This window comes from Protomyctophum parallelum (assembly GCF_964188405.1).
Source record: "Protomyctophum parallelum genome assembly, chromosome: 10".
NCBI lineage: Eukaryota > Metazoa > Chordata > Actinopteri > Myctophiformes > Myctophidae > Protomyctophum > Protomyctophum parallelum.
The window spans coordinates 49236194-49256042 of NC_139704.1; the positions used below are offsets into that span (position 1 = coordinate 49236194).

Sequence of the window (19849 nt, forward strand, 5' to 3'; positions counted from 1 at the left end):
CTTTCATCTTTCGCGCAGACGAAATGAAAGCCTGGGTATCGAGGCTAGTCCCTTCCTAACATTTTAGTCTAGTTTTTATTTGTTGACAAAATTGTCAGTATATTTAGTCTTAGTTCTAGTCACCATAGCTTAGTTTTTATTTAGTTTCCATTTAGATGTTGTCAGTGGAAAACGGTATAGTCGACGAACGACTTAGTTTTAGTCGACAATATCAACACCGCTAAAAGTATAATATCTGTATAGTAAACCTATGCGTATAGAGGGTGCTATATGTCTACATGAAATGCATCTAAATTAGTTAGATGTTACGCCTTAAGATCGTTGAGGCTAGGGCAAATGCTACGGGTCAAGACGGAGTCTAAAAGAGGTGGGTTTTCAGACCACGGCGGGAGGTTTGGTCGTGAGTCTCCAGTTCTGACTGGAATGGGAAGGAAGAGGTTTTCTCATCTGCTGTTTCAGTCTAGACAGGCAGACTGCGGCAACAGCTCACACTGCCAGCAGGGGGAGACAAAGCTCTACTGGAATGCATCAGCATTACGGCAAGGAAGTCCTGAGTCACTAGGACACACACGCTCGCACACACATGAGCACACACACCCCCCCACGCACGCACACGAGCACCTACACACACGCACGCACGCACGTGAGCACCCACAGTGTCCACACACACAGTCACACACATATGCACGCACGCACACAAGCACCTACACACACACACGCACGTGAGCACCCACAGTGTCCACACACACACACATCATGTTGGCAGGTTTCATAGGAGGCAGTGTGTCATTGTCATCATGGAGGACACAGGATTATAGAGCGCGCGCGCACACACACACACACACACACACACACACACACACACACACACACACACACACACACACACACACACACACACACACACACACACACACACACACACACACACACACACACACACACACACACACACACACACACACACACACACACACACACACACACACACACACACACACACACACACACACACACACACACACACACACGTTGTACAGACGTCAGCCTCTACATCAAAGGTTCAAACCCTAAGGCCTAACAACAAAAGCCGACAACAGCAGATCTGCAAATCTTTTCCGAAACTGTATAAGCCTCTCTCTCTCTCTGAAGGCATATCCTGTATAATATATAAACTGTATAAGCCTCTCTCTGTCTCTCTGAAGGCATATCCTGTAACTGTAAACTGTATAAGCCTCTCTCTCTCTGTCTCTGAAGGCATATCCTGTAACTGTAAACTGTATAAGCCTCTCTCTCTCTGTCTCTGAAGGCATATCCTGTAACTGTAAACTGTATAAGCCTCTCTCTCTGTCTCTCTGAAGGCATATCCTGTAACTGTAAACTGTATAAGCCTCTCTCTCTGTCTCTCTGAAGGCATATCCTGTAACTGTAAACTGTATAAGCCTCTCTCTCTGTCTCTCTGAAGGCATATCCTGTAACTGTAAACTGTATAAGCCTCTCTCTCTCTCTCTCTCTGAAGGCATATCCTGTAACTGTAAACTGTATAAGCCTCTCTCTCTGTCTCTCTGAAGGCATATCCTGTAACTGTAAACTGTATAAGCCTCTCTCTCTCTCTCTCTGAAGGCATATCCTGTAACTGTAAACTGTATAAGCCTCTCTCTCTGTCTCTCTGAAGGCATATCCTGTAACTGTAAACTGTATAAGCCTCTCTCTCTCTCTCTCTGAAGGCATATCCTGCGGAAACATTGGTCATTTTATAAATATAAAGTATTGTCATCGTGAGCGCGAGTTGTGTAACCTCTCGTCCTTTCTGTGTCCCGTGGTCAGCACGACCTCGCCACTAACGGTGTACGCTCTCCTATGCCTTTGTTTGTTCTGAAGACTATCTCTCTATAAATGTGACCAAACTGGACAGCGTTAGGTCAATGGATTCGTTTTTTTCACATGTCATGTTGAAAGCAGGGAATCATAGCTTCAAATTGACATATTGGTTGTTCAGTTTGACCCACCAGTTTAGGAGATATGACTTATAGAGTAATGTCTGGCAGAGAAACAGAGAGTTGAGAAAACAGGCTTGAAAGGTTCACTTCTGTGGACTCTAACATTACACCTATAGCTACATGTTTAAGCATTTATTTCATATTTACATGTCTTCTGTGGTCTCTAACATTACACCTATAGCTACATGTTTAAGCATTTATTTCATATTTACATGTCTTCTGTGGACTCTAACATTACACCTAGCTACATGTTTAAGCATTTATTTCATATTTACATGTCTTCTGTGGACTCTAACATTACACCTATAGCTACATGTTTAAGCATTTATTTCATATTTACATGTCTTCTGTGGACTCTAACATTACACCTAGCTACATGTTTAAGCATTTATTTCATATTTACATGTCTTCTGTGGACTCTAACATTACACCTATAGCTACATGTTAAAGCATTTATTTCATATTTACATGTCTTCTGTGGTCTCTAACATTACACCTATAGCTACATGTTTAAGCAATAAGCATTTATTTCATATTTACATGTCTTCTGTGGTCTCTAACATTACACCTATAGCTACATGTTTAAGCATTTATTTCATATTTACATGTCTTCTGTGGTCTCTAACATTACACCTATAGCTACATGTTTAAGCATTTATTTCATTTTTACATGTCTTCTGTGGTCTCTAACATTACACCTATAGCTACATGTTTAAGCATTTATTTCATATTTACATGTCTTCTGTGGTCTCTAACATTACACCTATAGCTACATGTTTAAGCATTTATTTCATATTGACATGTCTTCTGTGGTCTCTAACATTACACCTAGCTACATGTTTAAGCATTTATTTCATATTTACATGTCTTCTGTGGACTCTAATATTACACCTAACTACATGTTTAAGCATTTATTTCATATTTACATGTCTTCTGTGGTCTCTAACATTACACCTAACTACATGTTTAAGCATGTATTTCATATTTACGTGTAGATTTCAGCTCTGACACTTATCTCAGACATGCTCTAGTTTGTGAAGAGTCTGCCTGCTGCTATTACCTCATTTTGGATAAAAAGATAACCTTTTTCTCCTCTCCTGAACAGTTAGTCTCGTCACCATGACTGTCTCTGTATCAAAGAGCCAGAAATCATTTTAAAACTATAGGAACAGAGTGCTCACAATCACATTCTACTGTACATGTGGAGACATTTGGTCCTCACAAATATAGTGATATATGCACGCAGCCCCCCGCACGCACACACACACACACACACGCACACACGCAGGCACGCACGCACGCACGCACGCACAGATAAGACTGGGATCGATATGTCAAGGAAGTTGTATGACAGACAGCAAAGGTTGAGGATTAGATCGGCATGACCTATCCTGTTGAAATACACTGACAGATTAACACACACATGTACGGACACACGCACACGCACACACACACACACGCACACGCACACACACGCGCGCACACACACACACACACACACACACACACACACACACACACACACACACACACACACACACACACACACACACACACTTGTAAGAAGCAGAAGCATGAAAAAAGGTTTTACAGCGAATGGAAACGCATCCACCTAAACATCTATAAATGGTTCGACGGAGGCCGTGACGAACATGGAGCATTGTCTTATGTCTTTTAAAGATTTGATTGATTTGTTATTACTTTTTTATATCAGTTTAGCTTTTATTAGAAGATAAAAGGAAATGAAAAAATGAAAAAAATGAAAAAGTCTTCGCATTCAATAAAATAAGGAGCCTGGTGCAAGAAGAAATGACAGATATAACGGCATCAATATACATTATTTACACTCATTCGGCCTACAGACTTTATCCCATTCTGAACGGGAACCCCTTTTGGTCATCACGAGCTGGGGTTCATGCTAACAGCTAGCCGCGATTACAGAGTTAACCCATTCTGACCTGAGATCAGATTCATACGAGGTTTCCACTGGACAACACACTGGTCTGATTAAAATACTGCTCTCTGCTACACTAGTTGATTGCAACACTAGCTCAGTGCGACCCTGAATACATTAACACTAAATAAATCCACTGCTTGCTCTCCAGCCTCCCAATTTAAAAACACATTTTAAGTCATTATTAGCGGTGTGGGAGGACATGGTCTCCTCGCTGCGTTAAACCAGACCTGTCTAGTGGAGGTCAGCCAGGCTGGGCCGGGCCGCGGCCCAGATGGTCCTGGTTGGGCCGGGCCGCGGCCCAGATGGTCCTGGTTGGGCCGGGCCGCGGCCCAGATGGTCCTGGGAAAACGTGTGCAAACGGCACTGATCACTTTCACACACGCTGGGAACGCACGCACATGCACACGCACACGCACACACACAAACAGCGCCAGAACTGCTGTCATGGTTGGTTTATAGTTGCTCATTACGTTCACCGGCTGGAGTCATCAGTGGTTATTAAAACTGCCTCCCCCTGGAGGGGAAAGGAACTGGTCTCTATACTGCCTCCCCCTGGCCAGCCCGGGGCGCCTGATGGAGGGGAAAGGAACTGGTCTCTATACTGCCTCCCCCTGGCCAGCCCGGGGCGCCTGATGGAGGGGAAAGGAACTGGTCTCTATACTGCCTCCCCCTGGCCAGCCCAGGGCGCCTGATGGAGGGGAAAGGAACTGGTCTCTATACTGCCTCCCCCTGGCCAGCCGGGGCGCCTGATGGAGGGGAAAGGAACTGGTCTCTATACTGCCTCCCCCTGGCCAGCCGGGGCGCCTGATGGAGGGGAAAGGAACTGGTCTCTATACTGCCTCCCCCTGGCCAGCCAGGGCGCCTGATGGAGGGGAAAGGAACTGGTTGGAATAACGTGTTCCTTCCACGCGCTACGTCCAACCAGGGAAACTCCCCCCTGTCAGGTGTAAAGGAGGAACTTGGACACTCAGGCATGAAGGAAGCATGAGTTCAAGTCCGTTGCTCTCCCCTTGTCCCCCATATATGGGGACTAGGTTGGTCTCCCCTTGTCCCCCATATATGGGGACTAGGTTGGTCTCCCCTTGTCCCCCATATATGGGGACTAGGTTGGTCTCCCCTTGTCCCCCATATATGGGGACTAGGTTGGTCTCCCCTTGTCCCCCATATATGGGGGACTAGGTTGGTGGAGGGTGTGTAGAGCCCAGGATCACATTAGATGATTGACACAGGGGTGAAAAATGGGTTACAAAATCGTGGGATAAAAAATATATATATATAAAAAAAAGAACCACTGGTCTAACTGGTCTCACCTGGTCTAACGGGTCTCACCTGGTCTAAGTGGTCTCACCTGGTCTAACGGGTCTCACCTGGTCTAACGGGTCTCACCTGGTCTAAGGGGTCTCACCTGGTCTAAGTGGTCTCACCTGGTCTAACGGGTCTCACCTGGTCTAACGGGTCTCACCTGGTCTAAGGGGTCTCACCTGGTCTAAGGGGTCTCACCTGGTCTAAGGGGTCTCACCTGGTCTAACAGGTCTCATCTGGTCTAAGGGGTCTCCCCTGGTCTAACGGGTCTCCCCTGGTCTAAGGGGTCTCACCTGGGCGAACAGCATGTTGAGCCTCATCTGCTCGGCCAGCACGCTGCCGTTGTGGAACAGGTGAGGCTGCATGTGGCTCCACATGTGAGGAAACCACCAGAAGTCCTTCCTGTGGCGAAGCAGCATGTCGTCCCCACGGTCCTCCTCGTCCGTACCTGACGCACGCACGCACGCACGCACGCACGCACGCACACACACACACACACACACACACACACACACACACACACACACACACACACACACACACACACACACACACACACACACACACACACACACACACACACACACACACACACACAGTCACACAGTAACAAGCACATGTGACGAACATGGAGCATTGTCTTATGTCTTTTAAAGATTTGATTGATTTGTTATTACTTTTTTATATCAGTTTAGCTTTTATTAGAAGATAAAAGGAAATGAAAAAATGAAAAAAATGAAAAAGTCTTCGCATTCAATAAAATAAGGAGCCTGGTGCAAGCCTGGTGCAAGCTCTTAGCGCGCCACTCGGTGGCGCGCTAAGAGCTTGTAGATCAGCTATTTTTCAATAGCTAAAGCTATAACACCAAAAGGGGTGCCCGCCCAAAATGGGTTAACAGACTCCATCCCTACCTGTGATAGAACCCTCTCCATCCCTACCTGTGATAGAACCCTCTCCATCCCTACCTGTGATAGAACCCTCTCCATCCCTACCTGTGATAGAACCCCCTCCATCCCTACCTGTGATAGAACCCTCTCCATCCCTACCTGTGATAGAACCCTCTCCATCCCTACCTGTGATAGAACCCCCTCCATCCCTACCTGTGATAGAACCCTCTCCATCCCTACCTGTGATAGAACCCCCTCCATCCCTACCTGTGATAGAACCCCCTCCATCCCTACCTGTGATAGAACCCCCTCCATCCCTACCTGTGATAGAACCCCCTCCATCCCTACCTGTGTGATAGAACCCTCTCCATCCCTACCTGTGATAGAACCCTCTCCATCCCTATCTGTGTGATAGAACCCTCTCCATCCCTACCTGTGATAGAACCCCCTCCATCCCTACCTGTGTGATAGAACCCTCTCCATCCCTACCTGTGATAGAACCCCCTCCATCCCTACCTGTGATAGAACCCTCTCTATCCCTACCTGTGATAGAACCCTCTCCATCCCTACCTGTGATAGAACCCCCTCCATCCCTACCTGTGTGATAGAACCCTCTCCATCCCTACCTGTGATAGAACCCCCTCCATCCCTACCTGTGATAGAACCCTCTCCATCCCTACCTGTATGATAGAACCCTCTCCATCCCTACCTGTGATAGAACCCCCTCCATCCCTACCTGTGATAGAACCCCCTCCATCCCTACCTGTGATAGAACCCTCTCCATCCCTACCTGTGATAGAACCCTCTCCATCCCTACCTGTGATAGAACCCTCTCCATCCCTACCTGTGATAGAACCCTCTCCATCCCTACCTGTGATAGAACCCCCTCCATCCCTACCTGTGATAGAACCCTCTCCATCCCTACCTGTGATAGAACCCCCTCCATCCCTACCTGTGATAGAACCCTCTCCATCCCTACCTGTGATAGAACCCCCTCCATCCCTACCTGTGATAGAACCCCCTCCATCCCTACCTGTGATAGAACCCCCTCCATCCCTACCTGTGATAGAACCCCCTCCATCCCTACCTGTGATAGAACCCCCTCCATCCCTACCTGTGTGATAGAACCCCCTCCATCCCTACCTGTGATAGAACCCTCTCCATCCCTACCTGTATGATAGAACCCTCTCCATCCCTACCTGTGATAGAACCCTATCCATCCCTACCTGTGTGATAGAACCCTATCCATCCCTACCTGTATGATAGAACCCTCTCCATCCCTACCTGTGATAGAACCCTATCCATCCCTACCTGTGTGATAGAACCCTCTCCATCCCTACCTGTGTGATAGAACCCCCTCCATCCCTACCTGTGATAGAACCCTATCCATCCCTACCTGTGTGATAGAACCCTCTCCATCCCTACCTGTGATAGAACCCTCTCCATCCCTACCTGTGATAGAACCCCCTCCATCCCTACCTGTGTGATAGAACCCTCTCCATCCCTACCTGTGATAGAACCCCCTCCATCCCTACCTGTGATAGAACCCTCTCCATCCTACCTGTGTGATAGAACCCCCTCCATCCCTACCTGTGATAGAACCCTCTCCATCCTACCTGTGTGATAGAACCCCCTCCATCCCTACCTGTGATAGAACCCCCTCCATCCCTACCTGTGATAGAACCCTCTCCATCCCTACCTGTGATAGAACCCTCTCCATCCCTACCTGTGTGATAGAACCCTCTCCATCCCTACCTGTGATAGAACCCCCTCCATCCCTACCTGTGATAGAACCCCCTCCATCCCTACCTGTGATAGAACCCCCTCCATCCCTACCTGTGATAGAACCCCCTCCATCCCTACCTGTGATAGAACCCTCTCCATCCCTACCTGTGTGGTAGAACTTCCCAGAGAAGCCCAGGTTGAAGGTGAAGTTTGGGACCAGCGTCCGCAGCTTGTTCTGAGTGCTGAGCAGAGCCTGAGGACCACAGGAAGTCATCATAAGACCACAGGAAACCACACACATGTCAGAGATCAGAGCGCACACAATTTACAATTTACAATGTAGGCATTTATCAGACGCTCTTAATCCAGAGCGACTTACATTAAGCAAGAACAAAAAAGCATGGGAATACATCACATAAAAACATTTATCATGAAACATGCGTAAGCTAAGAAAGTAACAGTGGAATATCTATATAATGCAATTTACAATTTAGGCATTTAGCAGACGCTCTTAGTCCAGAGCGACTTACATTAAGCAAGAACAAAAAAGCATGGGAATACATCACATAAAAACATTTATCATGAAACATGCGTAAGCTAAGAAAGTAACAGTGGAATATCTATATAATGCAATTTACAATTTAGGCATTTAGCAGACGCTCTTAATCCAGAGCGACTTACATTAAGCAAGAACAAAAAAGCATGGGAATACATCACAAAAGCATTTATCATAAAACATGCGTAAGCTAAGAAAGTAACAGTGGAATATCTATATAATGAAACTATACATATAAACTATACATATTTACTACTATGCTATACATATGTACTATGGCGTGCTATGACTATATACAATGCAATTATAGTGCTGTCTACATAACATGCTATAAGTCTGTGTCAAATGCTATCTAAGCCAACAGAAATGCTATCTAAGGGGGTGGGGTAAGTGCTACGGGCCATGATGGAGTCTGAAAAGGTGGGTTTTCAGACTACGGCGGAAGATTGGGAGTGATGCTGCAGTTCTGACTGCAATGGGAAGTGCATTCCACAGTTTTGGAGCCAGAAGGGAGAAGAGTTTGGGACGTGTGGAGCGTTGTTGTCCCGGCGTTTTTAGTGAGGGTACTTCCAGCTTCCCCGCGTTGGCTGATCTGAGTGCGCGGGAGGGTTTGTAGGGTTCGATCAGACTTGCGAGATATGGGGGAGCCATACCTTTGGTTGCTTTGAACGCACAAACACACGCACACACACACACACACACGCACGCACAAACACACGCACGCACAAACACACGCACACACACACACACACACACGCACGCACAAACACACGCACACACACACACGCACGCACAAACACACGCACAAACACACGCACACACCTGCAGACAAGGCACAGAGGACAATCTATCTCTGGGTCATCAGCCCAGACAGTGCTGACAGACAGACAGACAGACAGACAGACAGACAGACAGACAGACAGACAGACAGACAGACAGACAGACAGACAGACAGACAGACAGACAGACAGACAGACAGACAGACAGACAGACAGACAGACAGACAGACAGACAGACAGACAGACAGTGCTGACGTGGCAGCCTGGAGGTGCAGCTATCACTGGTACAGTATAAGGTACAGTAACAGCAGCGGTGCATGTGAGAAGAAACACACACACACACACACACACACACACACACACACACACACACACACACACACACACACACGGCAGAAGGAGATAGCCTGTGTGTGTGTGCGTGGCCGTGCGTGTGCATGTGCGTCTGTGCAAAGCCTGGTTTGTGCTGAGCTGGTGTCGAACACCAAAAATATCTATTTTGGGTGGATCTATAGATCTATGGATCTATGGATCTATATATCTATGGATCTATAGATCTATATATATATAGATCTATGGCAGCAGGGAGTTTATTGCACACGCTCACTCACACTCACTCACACACACACACGCACGCACACTTGTTATGTCCACCACCGCTCGATAGCGATAGAGAGAGAGAGCGATAGAGAGAGAGAGAGCGATAGAGAGAGAGAGCGATAGAGAGAGAGAGAGCGATAGAGAGAGAGAGAGAGCGATAGAGAGAGAGAGCGATAGAGAGAGAGAGCGATAGAGAGAGAGAGCGATAGAGAGAGAGAGAGAGCGATAGAGAGAGAGAGCGATAGAGAGAGAGAGCGATAGAGAGAGAGAGCGATAGAGAGAGAGAGAGAGCGATAGAGAGAGAGAGAGCGATAGAGAGAGAGAGAGCGATAGAGAGAGAGAGCGATAGAGAGAGAGAGCGATAGAGAGAGAGAGAGCGATAGAGAGAGAGAGCGATAGAGAGAGAGAGCGATAGAGAGAGAGAGCGATAGAGAGAGAGAGCGATAGAGAGAGAGAGCGATAGAGAGAGAGAGCGATAGAGAGAGAGAGCGATAGAGAGAGAGAGCGATAGAGAGAGAGCGATAGAGAGAGCATGGTTTTACAGGGTCAGTGGTGTCCTTGGGACATGTTTACCGTGGCCGTCTGTTTGCCTTGTGATCACAGCGGCCAGAGAAAGGGTGTGTGGGCGCGAGGTGTAGGGTTGGGATTCGGAACCGGGTCCATTTCAGACCCGGTTCCGACATTGCGGATCCGGAGCCGGTTCCATCGTTTTTTTATTAACGGTTCCCCAAACGGATCTCATCAGTTGTCATTTAGCTCCGCTGTGTCCCTGTGCCTGCATGCAAGCAGAGCCTGGGGTGACGTCACCCCACCTACATGAGTGAGTGGGGTCGGGGAGGATACGCCCACTGTTCTGTGCATTCAGCGACCGCTGTGGAGCGAGTGGGACAGTATAAGTATGTCGCCAAAGTGTGGTTAACAGAGAGGGAAATGACTGAGGCTGAGCAGTGAGCATGCAAAGTGCAATAAATGCGAGAGTTGCTAGCAAAGGTTGTTGCAACTTGTACCACGTGAACATAGAGGAAACATCTCAAAATCAATATGCCTACACATCGCGTTTGAGAGCCATGCGGAAAGCCGTGCCTGCTCTCCCCGCAGCTTCACCACAGCCAGCGGGGGACGATCTGATGCAAGGCTGGTTTACTTTCCCCAGGCTAGTAACGTAATGGAAAATAAAAACTACTAACGTGCTTTTAATTTGGCTCTAAATTAATTGCGTGGCTGTTGAGAGCCCAGCGTTTAGGTGCATATACCGCCATAGATTGATTACTTTATAAACAATTTGCAGAAAAAAAGCACAGGAACGTAGCCTACAGTTCAATACAAGGTCTGCTATAATCCAAGAAAGCACTATGGCTTGTTTCCATTAGGGTAAGGGGTCCTTCATATTAAATTAATTTGAACATTAAAGACAACATTTGTCACTACAACAATATCAATATTGTGTACTGTATATTTAATATACAGTACAAATTGCAATATACAGTACAAATTGCAACAATGATATTGTTGTGGTGCCTAGCTGCTGCTGGTGGTGGTGGTGAAGTTTAAATAATAGTGCCACCTCATAATTGTAAAGTGCATTTTCAATAATTTAATTAATTAATTTGTGTTTATTATGTACTTGGTTAGGTTAGTTATAATATAAGCATAATCTATGTCAGAAAAACGGGGAAAAAAATAATATTAGGATCCGTTAAGGGAACCGTTAGGAACCGGAACCGTTAAGAGGGATCCGGGAAGGATCCGGAACCGTTAAAATCCTAACGAATCCCAACCCTAGCGAGGTGCGAGCGTGTGTGTTTGTGCGTGAGGCGCGAGTGTGTGTGTGTTTGTGCGCGAGCGTGTGTGTGTTTGTGTGAGGAAGCTAGAGTTTGCTGACAGAGATAAGTTCGTCCCTTCAGGGTGGGGGCCGTGTGTGTGTGTGTGTGTGTGTGTGTGTGTGTGTGTGTGTGTGTGTGTGTGTGTGTGTGTGTGTGTGTGTGTCTAGGGGACCACAGAGACAGATCAGAGAGGTAATTCACACGTGATGACATGACAGCAGCACGAGGCTTTCAGAACGCCTTCAGGCATTTTTGACAGATTTATAGAAAATGTGATGCTGTGAATGTGATGCTGTGAATGTGCTGCTGTGAATGTGCTGCTGTGAATGTGATGCTGTGAATGTGCTGCTGTGAATGTGCTGCTGTGAATGTGCTGCTGTGAATGTGATGCTGTGAATGTGCTGCTGTGAATGTGCTGCTGTGAATGTGATGCTGTGAATGTGATGCTGTGAATGTGATGCTGTGAATGTGATGCTGTGAATGTGCTGCTGTGAATGTGATGCTGTGAATGTGATGCTGTGAATGTGATGCTGTGAATGTGCTGCTGTGAATGTGCTGCTGTGAATGTGCTGCTGTGAATGTGCTGCTGTGAATGTGATGCTGTGAATGTGATGCTGTGAATGTGCTGCTGTGAATGTGATGCTGTGAATGTGATGCTGTGAATGTGATGCTGTGAATGTGATGCTGTGAATGTGCTGCTGTGAATGTGCTGCTGTGAATGTGCTGCTGTGAATGTGATGCTGTGAATGTGATGCTGTGAATGTGATGCTGTGAATGTGATGTTGTGAATGTGCTGCTCTGAATGTGATGCTGTGAATGTGCTGCTCTGAATGTGATGCTGTGAATGTGCTGCTGTGAATGTGCTGCTGTGAATGTGCTGCTGTGAATGTGATGCTGTGAATGTGATGCTGTGAATGTGATGCTGTGAATGTGATGCTGTGAATGTGATGCTGTGAATGTGACCCTGCTGTGAATGTGATGCTGTGGATGTGCTGCTGTGAATGTGATGATGTGAATGTGACACTGCTTTGAATGTGCTGCTGTCAATGTGATGCTGTGAATGTGCTGCTGTGAATGTGATGCTGTGAATGTGCTGCTGTGAATGTGCTGCTGTGAATGTGATGCTGTGAATGTGATTCTGTGAATGTGATGCTGTGAATGTGATGCTGTTAATGTGCTGCTGTGAATGTGATGCTGTGAATGTGCTGCTGTGAATGTGATGCTGTGAATGTGCTGCTGTGAATGTGATTCTGTGAATGTGATGCTGTGAATGTGATGCTGTGAATGTGATGCTGTGAATGTGATGCTCTGAATGTGATGCTGTGAATGTGCTGCTGTGAATGTGATGCTGTGAATGTGCTGCTGTGAATGTGATGCTGTGAATGTGGTGCTGTGAATGTGCTGCTGTGAATGTGCTGCTGTGAATGTGCTGTTGTGAATGTGATGCTGTGAATGTGATGCTGTGAATGTGCTGCTGTGAATGTGATGCTGTGAATGTGCTGCTGTGAATGTGATTCTGTGAATGTGATGCTGTGAATGTGCTGCTGTGAATGTGATTCTGTGAATGTGATGCTGTGAATGTGCTGTTGTGAATGTGATGCTGTGAATGTGAAACCTTTACCTGTCGGATAAATTACTGAGTTGATAAAATGTCTCTTTTTAGACATTTAGTCTTTCAAACTAAAAGGTGTCTGCCATTAAAAAAAATATTGAAGGCGCTCTGAGCACACGCACACGCACACACACACACACACACACACACACACACACACACACACACACACACACACACACACACACACACACTTCTATGGAGGTGACTTTAACATGCTGCAACTCTGCCTCATCATCAACATCTACACACGATGTTCAGACATACTGAAGGCATCTCACCATGGGGGGCCCTGAGGGCCTGTCAGGGGCCCCCCCAGCAGCGCCCGCCATGGGGGGCCCTGAGGGCAAGAGAGAAGCTACAAAGTGGGGGATATACCAACGTGAGATAGCGATCAAGCTGGATGCACTGTTTCCTACTTTAAAAAACATTTCTGGAGGGGCAGACATGTTCTATTGTCTTTCTGGAGGGGCAGACATATTCTATTGTCTTTCTGGAGGGAAAAATAAGTGGCAAGTTTTGGGGTGTCTTTTGGTTTGGTACGGTAGGGGGTCGTCTCAGAGAATCGTTTGATTGTTGAGCACGAAAAATAATATTCTAGTTAGTGAAATGGCTCTGATTCGTGCAGGGCAAGGGCAGACGGTATTTTAACTCTGGTCGTCATGGGTGTCCGTTGATGGAGGGGAAAGGAACTGGTCGGAAATAACGTGTTCCTTCTAACACACGAAAAAATAATCTGAAAATATTTTTCTCTCGTTTGATATCAATGAAAACGCGCTAGGACGTGTGTCGTACAGACATAGGGACACACATAGCTGCGTGATGGAGTGGCTAGCACCACTCAAAAAATATACTTGTAGATCGGCTATTTTCATATAGCCCAATGTATATACGTTTAAAGTGCTATGCTGCATGTTGGTTCTTCTGGGCTTGTTTTCATAGAACTGGTTGCTTATTTCTTTCGCAGAACCTGGCAACAGTCCCCCCCCGCCCCCCCCCCCCCTATGTGTAGAAGTGCTGAGGCGTGCTCAGTGTTTGCACGGCGAGTAAAAACCATTAACCCATTCTGACCTGAGATCAGATTCTAAAAAATGTCTTCTACATCCTGACAGTTTACCATTCTGACCTGAGATCAGATTAAAAAAAATGTCTTCTACATCCTGACAGTTTTCCATTCTGACCTGAGATCAGATTCTAAAGATGTCTTCTACATCCTGACAGTTTTCCATTCTGACCTGAGATCAGATTCTAAAGATGTCTTCTACATCCTGACAGTTTTCCATTCTGACCTGAGATCAGATTCAAAAAATGTCTTCTACATCCTGACAGTTTTCCATTCTGACCTGAGATCAGATTCTAAACATGTCAGTCGTTCTTCGATTTTTCAAAAACAGCAGACCTACAAGCTCATAGCGCGCCACTCGGTGGCGCGCTATGAGCTTGTAGATCTGCTATTTCTTTAAGATATTATTTTTTTGCGGCTTACGCCTTTATTGATTTTTTTTTAAGGGATAGAAAGTAGGCTGACAGGAAACGGGAGAGAGATGGGGGGATGACATGCGGTAAAGGCCGTGTCGGGTCCGGGAGTCGAACCCGCGGCACACCGCGACTGGATCACCAGTCCGGTGCCCAGACCGTTACGCTACGGCCTGGGCCTAGATCTGCTATTTCAATAGCTAAAGCATAGCATGATGCTAACACCAAGCCCAGAATGGGTTAAGGAGACACGGGTGATCGCCATGGGAACACTTAACGTGTTGTGGTGGACGGGTTTGGTCACGGTGGATTTAAGGACTTGTTTTCACGCACACATGCACACGCGTGCGTCATGCACACGCACACACACACACACACACTGAGAAATGGGGGGGGGGGGGGGGGGGGGAGTACGTCCAAGGTGTAAATGTACTTTATAGTTAGTTTCTGTCGGCCAGTCAGTGTGCAGACACACGCATGCGCACGCGCACACGCACACACACGCACACACACACACACACACACACGCGCACACACACACACACACACACACACACACACACACACACACACACACACACACGCACACACACACAAGCAATCAGGTTTATTAGCCGGTGGCAGGCTAATGGCTAGGCTAATGACTCCGGAAGGAGAGAGAGAGAGAGAGAGAGAGAGAGAGAGAGAGAGAGAGAGAGAGAGAGAGAGAGAGAGAGAGAGAGAGAGAGAGAGAGAGAGAGAGAGCGAGGCCATTCAGGGCTAATGAGACTCGTCCTAACAAAATGCTAGCAGCGTTGGGCCGTTAAAGGCCAGCTCAAACGGACCGCTATCGGGAATCAATCTGCCTGGCACGCACACACGCACATGCACACGCACACACGCACGCACACGCACACGCACACTCGCACGCGCACAAGCACGTGCACGCACGCACGCACACGCGGAAACAGAGCTTGTAGAGGTACATTCATCTTTCTTTTTTTTACTTAAAGGACCATTTTATTTTTCTAAAAAAATTCCATTTTCAAAAAAATGTGTCTTCATATAACGCATCGTCAGCAATACTTATTTCTATAGGGGTCTTCAACATGGGGGTCCCTGAGGGGACCCCAGACATACTGCAGTGAAAACCACCGCTAATCCTGGTCTCTAAACTGCCTCCCCCTGGCCAGCCGGGGCGCCTGATGGAGGGGAAAGGAACTGGTTGGAATAACGTGTTCCTTCCACACGCTACGTCCAACAAGGGAAACTCCCCCTGTCAGGTGTAAAGGAGCAACTTGGACACTCAGGCATGAAGGAAGCATGAGTTCAAGTCCGTTGCTCTCCCCTTGTCCCCCATATATGGGGACTAGGTTGGTCTCCCCTTGTCCCCCATATATGGGGACTAGGTTGGTCTCCCCATGTCCCCCATATATGGGGACTAGGTTGGTCTCCCCATGTCCCCCATATATGGGGACTAGGTTGGTCTCCCCTTGTCCCCCATATATGGGGACTAGGTTGGTCTCCCCTTGTCCCCATATATGGGGACCAGGTTGGTCTACCCTTGTCCCCCATATATGGGGACTAGGTTGGTGGAGGGTGTGTAGAGCCCAGGATCACATTAGATGATTATTGACACAGGGGGTGAAAAACGGGTTAAAAAATCATGGGATAAAAAATTATATATAGAAAACCAAGCGCTCTCCGCCCCCCCCCCCCCCCCCCCACTCACCTCCACGTCGGACACCTTCATGCGCGTGCCCTCCTTGCCCACGAAGATGTCGTCCACGTCCACCAGCAGGTGGCGCTCCAGCGACAGGCAGAGGCGGCGCGCCGTCAGGTAGGCGATGGCGTCGACGAACACCAGCTTGTGCAGCCAGTAGCCCAGGTTGTTCCCGAACAGGACGCGCTGGATGCCGTCGTGGAGGCCCAGGTCCTGCACCACCGTGGCGTGGAGCTGTGGCGGCGACGGCGGCGCTGGCGCCCTCTGGGGGTGGCCGCCGGGAGCGCTGCCGCTGCTGCTGCTGGCCAGCAGAACGGGCTCGTAGGTGGTGTGGTTGGACTGGAACACGGTCCAGTCGTCGCCGGGCAGCGGGCCCTGCTCCACCTGGTGGTGAGGGGGTGGGTGGGTAATTTTTTTAACCCATTCTGACCTGAGATCAGATTCATGCGAGGTTTCCGCCGGACACACACTGGTCTGATGAACCCATTCTGACCTGAGATCAGATTCTAAAAATGTCAGTCTTTTTCGATTTTATTCAAAAATAGCAGACCTACAAGCTCGTATCGCGCCACTCAGTGGCGCGATATGAGCTTGTAGATCTGCTATTTTTCAATAGCTAAAGCATAACATGATGCCAACACCAAAATGGGTGCCCGGTCAGAATGGGTTAAATGACTGCGTGGAAGTCCCCGGGGAACATTTTAGATTGCCACCCTCAAATAAGAACCGTGAAGGAAGAATAAACATGTTAACCCCGTCCGCTTCACTCATATGGATATGAAGGATCAACTGACAGAGAAAACGCTATTGTTACTGCTTCTGAATTAGTCACATTTTCGCTACAAACATACTGTATCAAATATGACTGACGCAAACGATACAGAGACACCTCCCTGACAATAACGCTGAGACAGCTTGTTTATTTTTGGACCACACCACACCTTATATGAGACGATTTTAAGATGCATGTTATTCTGCATGGGGATAAAACAGGGGATGAGTGAGTGACGTCAGCAGAGGGGAGTTGGGGTTGATGCGGGTAGCTACATGTAGCGTAGCGTAGCGTAGCGTAGCATAGCATAGCGTAGCGTGTGGTTACCTGGTTGGGCCTGGTGATCAGCGGGGCGTTGGGGTTGATGCGGGTAGCTACATGTAGCATAGCGTGTGGTTACCTGGTTGGGCCTGGTGACGTAGAGCAGCGGGGCGTTGGGGTTGATGCGGTAGCTACAAGTAGCGTAGCGTAGTGTAGCGTAGCATAGCATAGCGTAGCATAGCATAGCGTAGCATAGCGTAGCATAGCGTAGCATAGCGTAGCATAGCGTAGTAGCATAGCATAGCGTAGCGTGAGGTTACATGGTTGGGCCTGGTGATATAGAGCAGCGGGGCGTTGGGGTTGATGCGGTAGCTACATGTAGCGTAGCGTAGCATAGCATAGCGTAGCGTGTGGTTACCTGGTTGGGCCGGGTGATGTAGAGCAGCGGGGCGTTGGGGTTGATGCGGTAGCTACATGTAGCGTAGCGTAGCATAGCGTAGCGTAGCGTGTGGTTACCTGGTTGGGCCGGGTGATGTAGAGCAGCGGGGCGTTGGGGTTGACGCGGTAGCTACATGTAGCATAGCATAGCGTAGCATAGCATAGCATAGCGTAGCGTAGCGTGTGGTTACCTGGTTGGGCCGGGTGATATAGAGCAGCGGGGCGTTGGGGTTGATGCGGTAGCTACATGTAGCGTAGCATAGCGTAGCATAGCGTAGCGTAGCATAGCGTAGCGTAGCGTGTGGTTACCTGGTTGGGCCGGGTGATGTAGAGCAGCGGGGCGTTGGGGTTGACGCGGTAGCTACATGTAGCGTAGCGTAGCATAGCGTAGCGTAGCGTGTGGTTACCTGGTTGGGGCCGGGTGATGTAGAGCAGCGGGGCGTTGGGGTTGACGCGGTAGTCGCGGAGGCCCAGGTGGGAGTGCAGGAACAGCGGGAAGCCCTTGAGCTGCGCGCTGGGCAGAGAGTTCTCGTTGGCCCTGAAGAAACCGATCACGCCCACGCCGTACTCGGCGCAGTAGCGGTCCAGCAGCTCGCGGTTCCAGGGGTCCAGGTTGACGTACTTCAGCACGTTCTCGTAGACCACCAGCGCGTAGCGGCCACGGCTAGACGCCGCTCCAGCAACCCCCCCGGTGGTGGCGATGGTGAGCGCGGGCATGTCGCCCTTGCCCGGGGCGATCTCCGTGTGGTAGCGGAAGCGGCTGGACTCCAGGATGGCCACGATCTCCTGGCCCAGCTGAGAGTAGATGCTCTCCACCAGGACCAGCACCACAGGGTCCGTGCTGCGCTGGGCGCCGTCTGGGCCCGCGGGCCTGGGGGGGAGGGGGGGGGGGGGGGGGGGAGATATGGGAATAAGAAGAGAGATCAGATTCTATAAATGTCTTCTACATCCTGACAGTTTCCTGAAAAAGATATGTTTCTATGTCAGTCATTCTTCGATTTTCCAAAAATAGCAGACCTACAAGCTCATAGCGCGCCACTCGGTGGCGCGCTATGAGCTTGTAGATCTGCTATTTTTCAATAGCTAAAGCATAACATGATGCTAACACCAGAATGGGTTAAAGTCGTTTTTGGTATTCAGACAGGCAGCAACGAGTAAAACACTTAAAACTAAAACATGTTTTGTCTCTGTGGTTATGCTATGCTATGCTACGCTACCGCATCAACCCCAACTGGTTACTATGTCGTTACAACCCCTACTATGCATTTATGAACTATGAACTTAACCCTAAACGCTTTGCCTATAAAAACATGGCAACTAAAACAAATACGGGGAAGCAGCTTTCTGCTTCTAGGGGCCGACGGCATGGAACAAACAAGTCCAACTGTACCTTCGTCAGGCAGCCTCTGTAGACATTTTTAAAGCACAGCTCAAGACCCACTTCTACAACATTGCTTTTAATTGATCTTTTATTTTTTTGTCATTCATGTCCTCACTGTACTGCATTACTGCTTGTTTTTTAATGTCGTTGCCTTGCTTTTCTTTTATTCTCCATTGTTCTGTAAAGCACTTTGAGCTGCATTTCATGTCATGAAAGGTGCTATACAAATAAAGTTGTATTATTATTATTATTATTATTAAAACAGTCATAAACGTCAAGTATTCTTAATTAAAAAATATATAAATTCATCCATATTTTGAAAATTCCTCTAATCTAATATACAGGTAATGACATGCACATTACATGCATAATAGAATTACAAATTATTTCTTTCTTTATAATGGCAGAATTGGCACTCAGAGCCTAAACTGGTGACCACCAGGTGGCGCTGAAAGAGTTAAACCACACCCCTCCCCTCCCTCCATACCTGAGCGGTCATTTTGGTGTTAGCATTACGTCATGCTTTAGCTATTTAAAAATAGCAGATCTACAAGCTCATAGCAAATCGAAGAACGACT

The 19849-nt window shown here is 47.9% G+C and overlaps 1 protein-coding gene across 1 annotated transcript in view; it reads right to left on the reverse strand.

The window, feature by feature from the left end:
* Positions 1–19849, reverse strand: part of LOC310866133 (bifunctional heparan sulfate N-deacetylase/N-sulfotransferase 2-like) — a 38004-nt gene that overhangs the window by 17825 nt on the left and 330 nt on the right. Inside the window, exons 2-6 of the mRNA XM_083775535.1 lie at positions 18344–18761; positions 17871–17915; positions 16429–16803; positions 8037–8124; positions 5553–5707 (exon numbers count right to left, since the gene is read on the reverse strand). Coding sequence (XP_083631661.1) covers positions 5553–5707; positions 8037–8124; positions 16429–16803; positions 17871–17915; positions 18344–18761 — 1081 coding nt within the window. The remainder of the gene's footprint in view (positions 1–5552; positions 5708–8036; positions 8125–16428; positions 16804–17870; positions 17916–18343; positions 18762–19849) is intronic.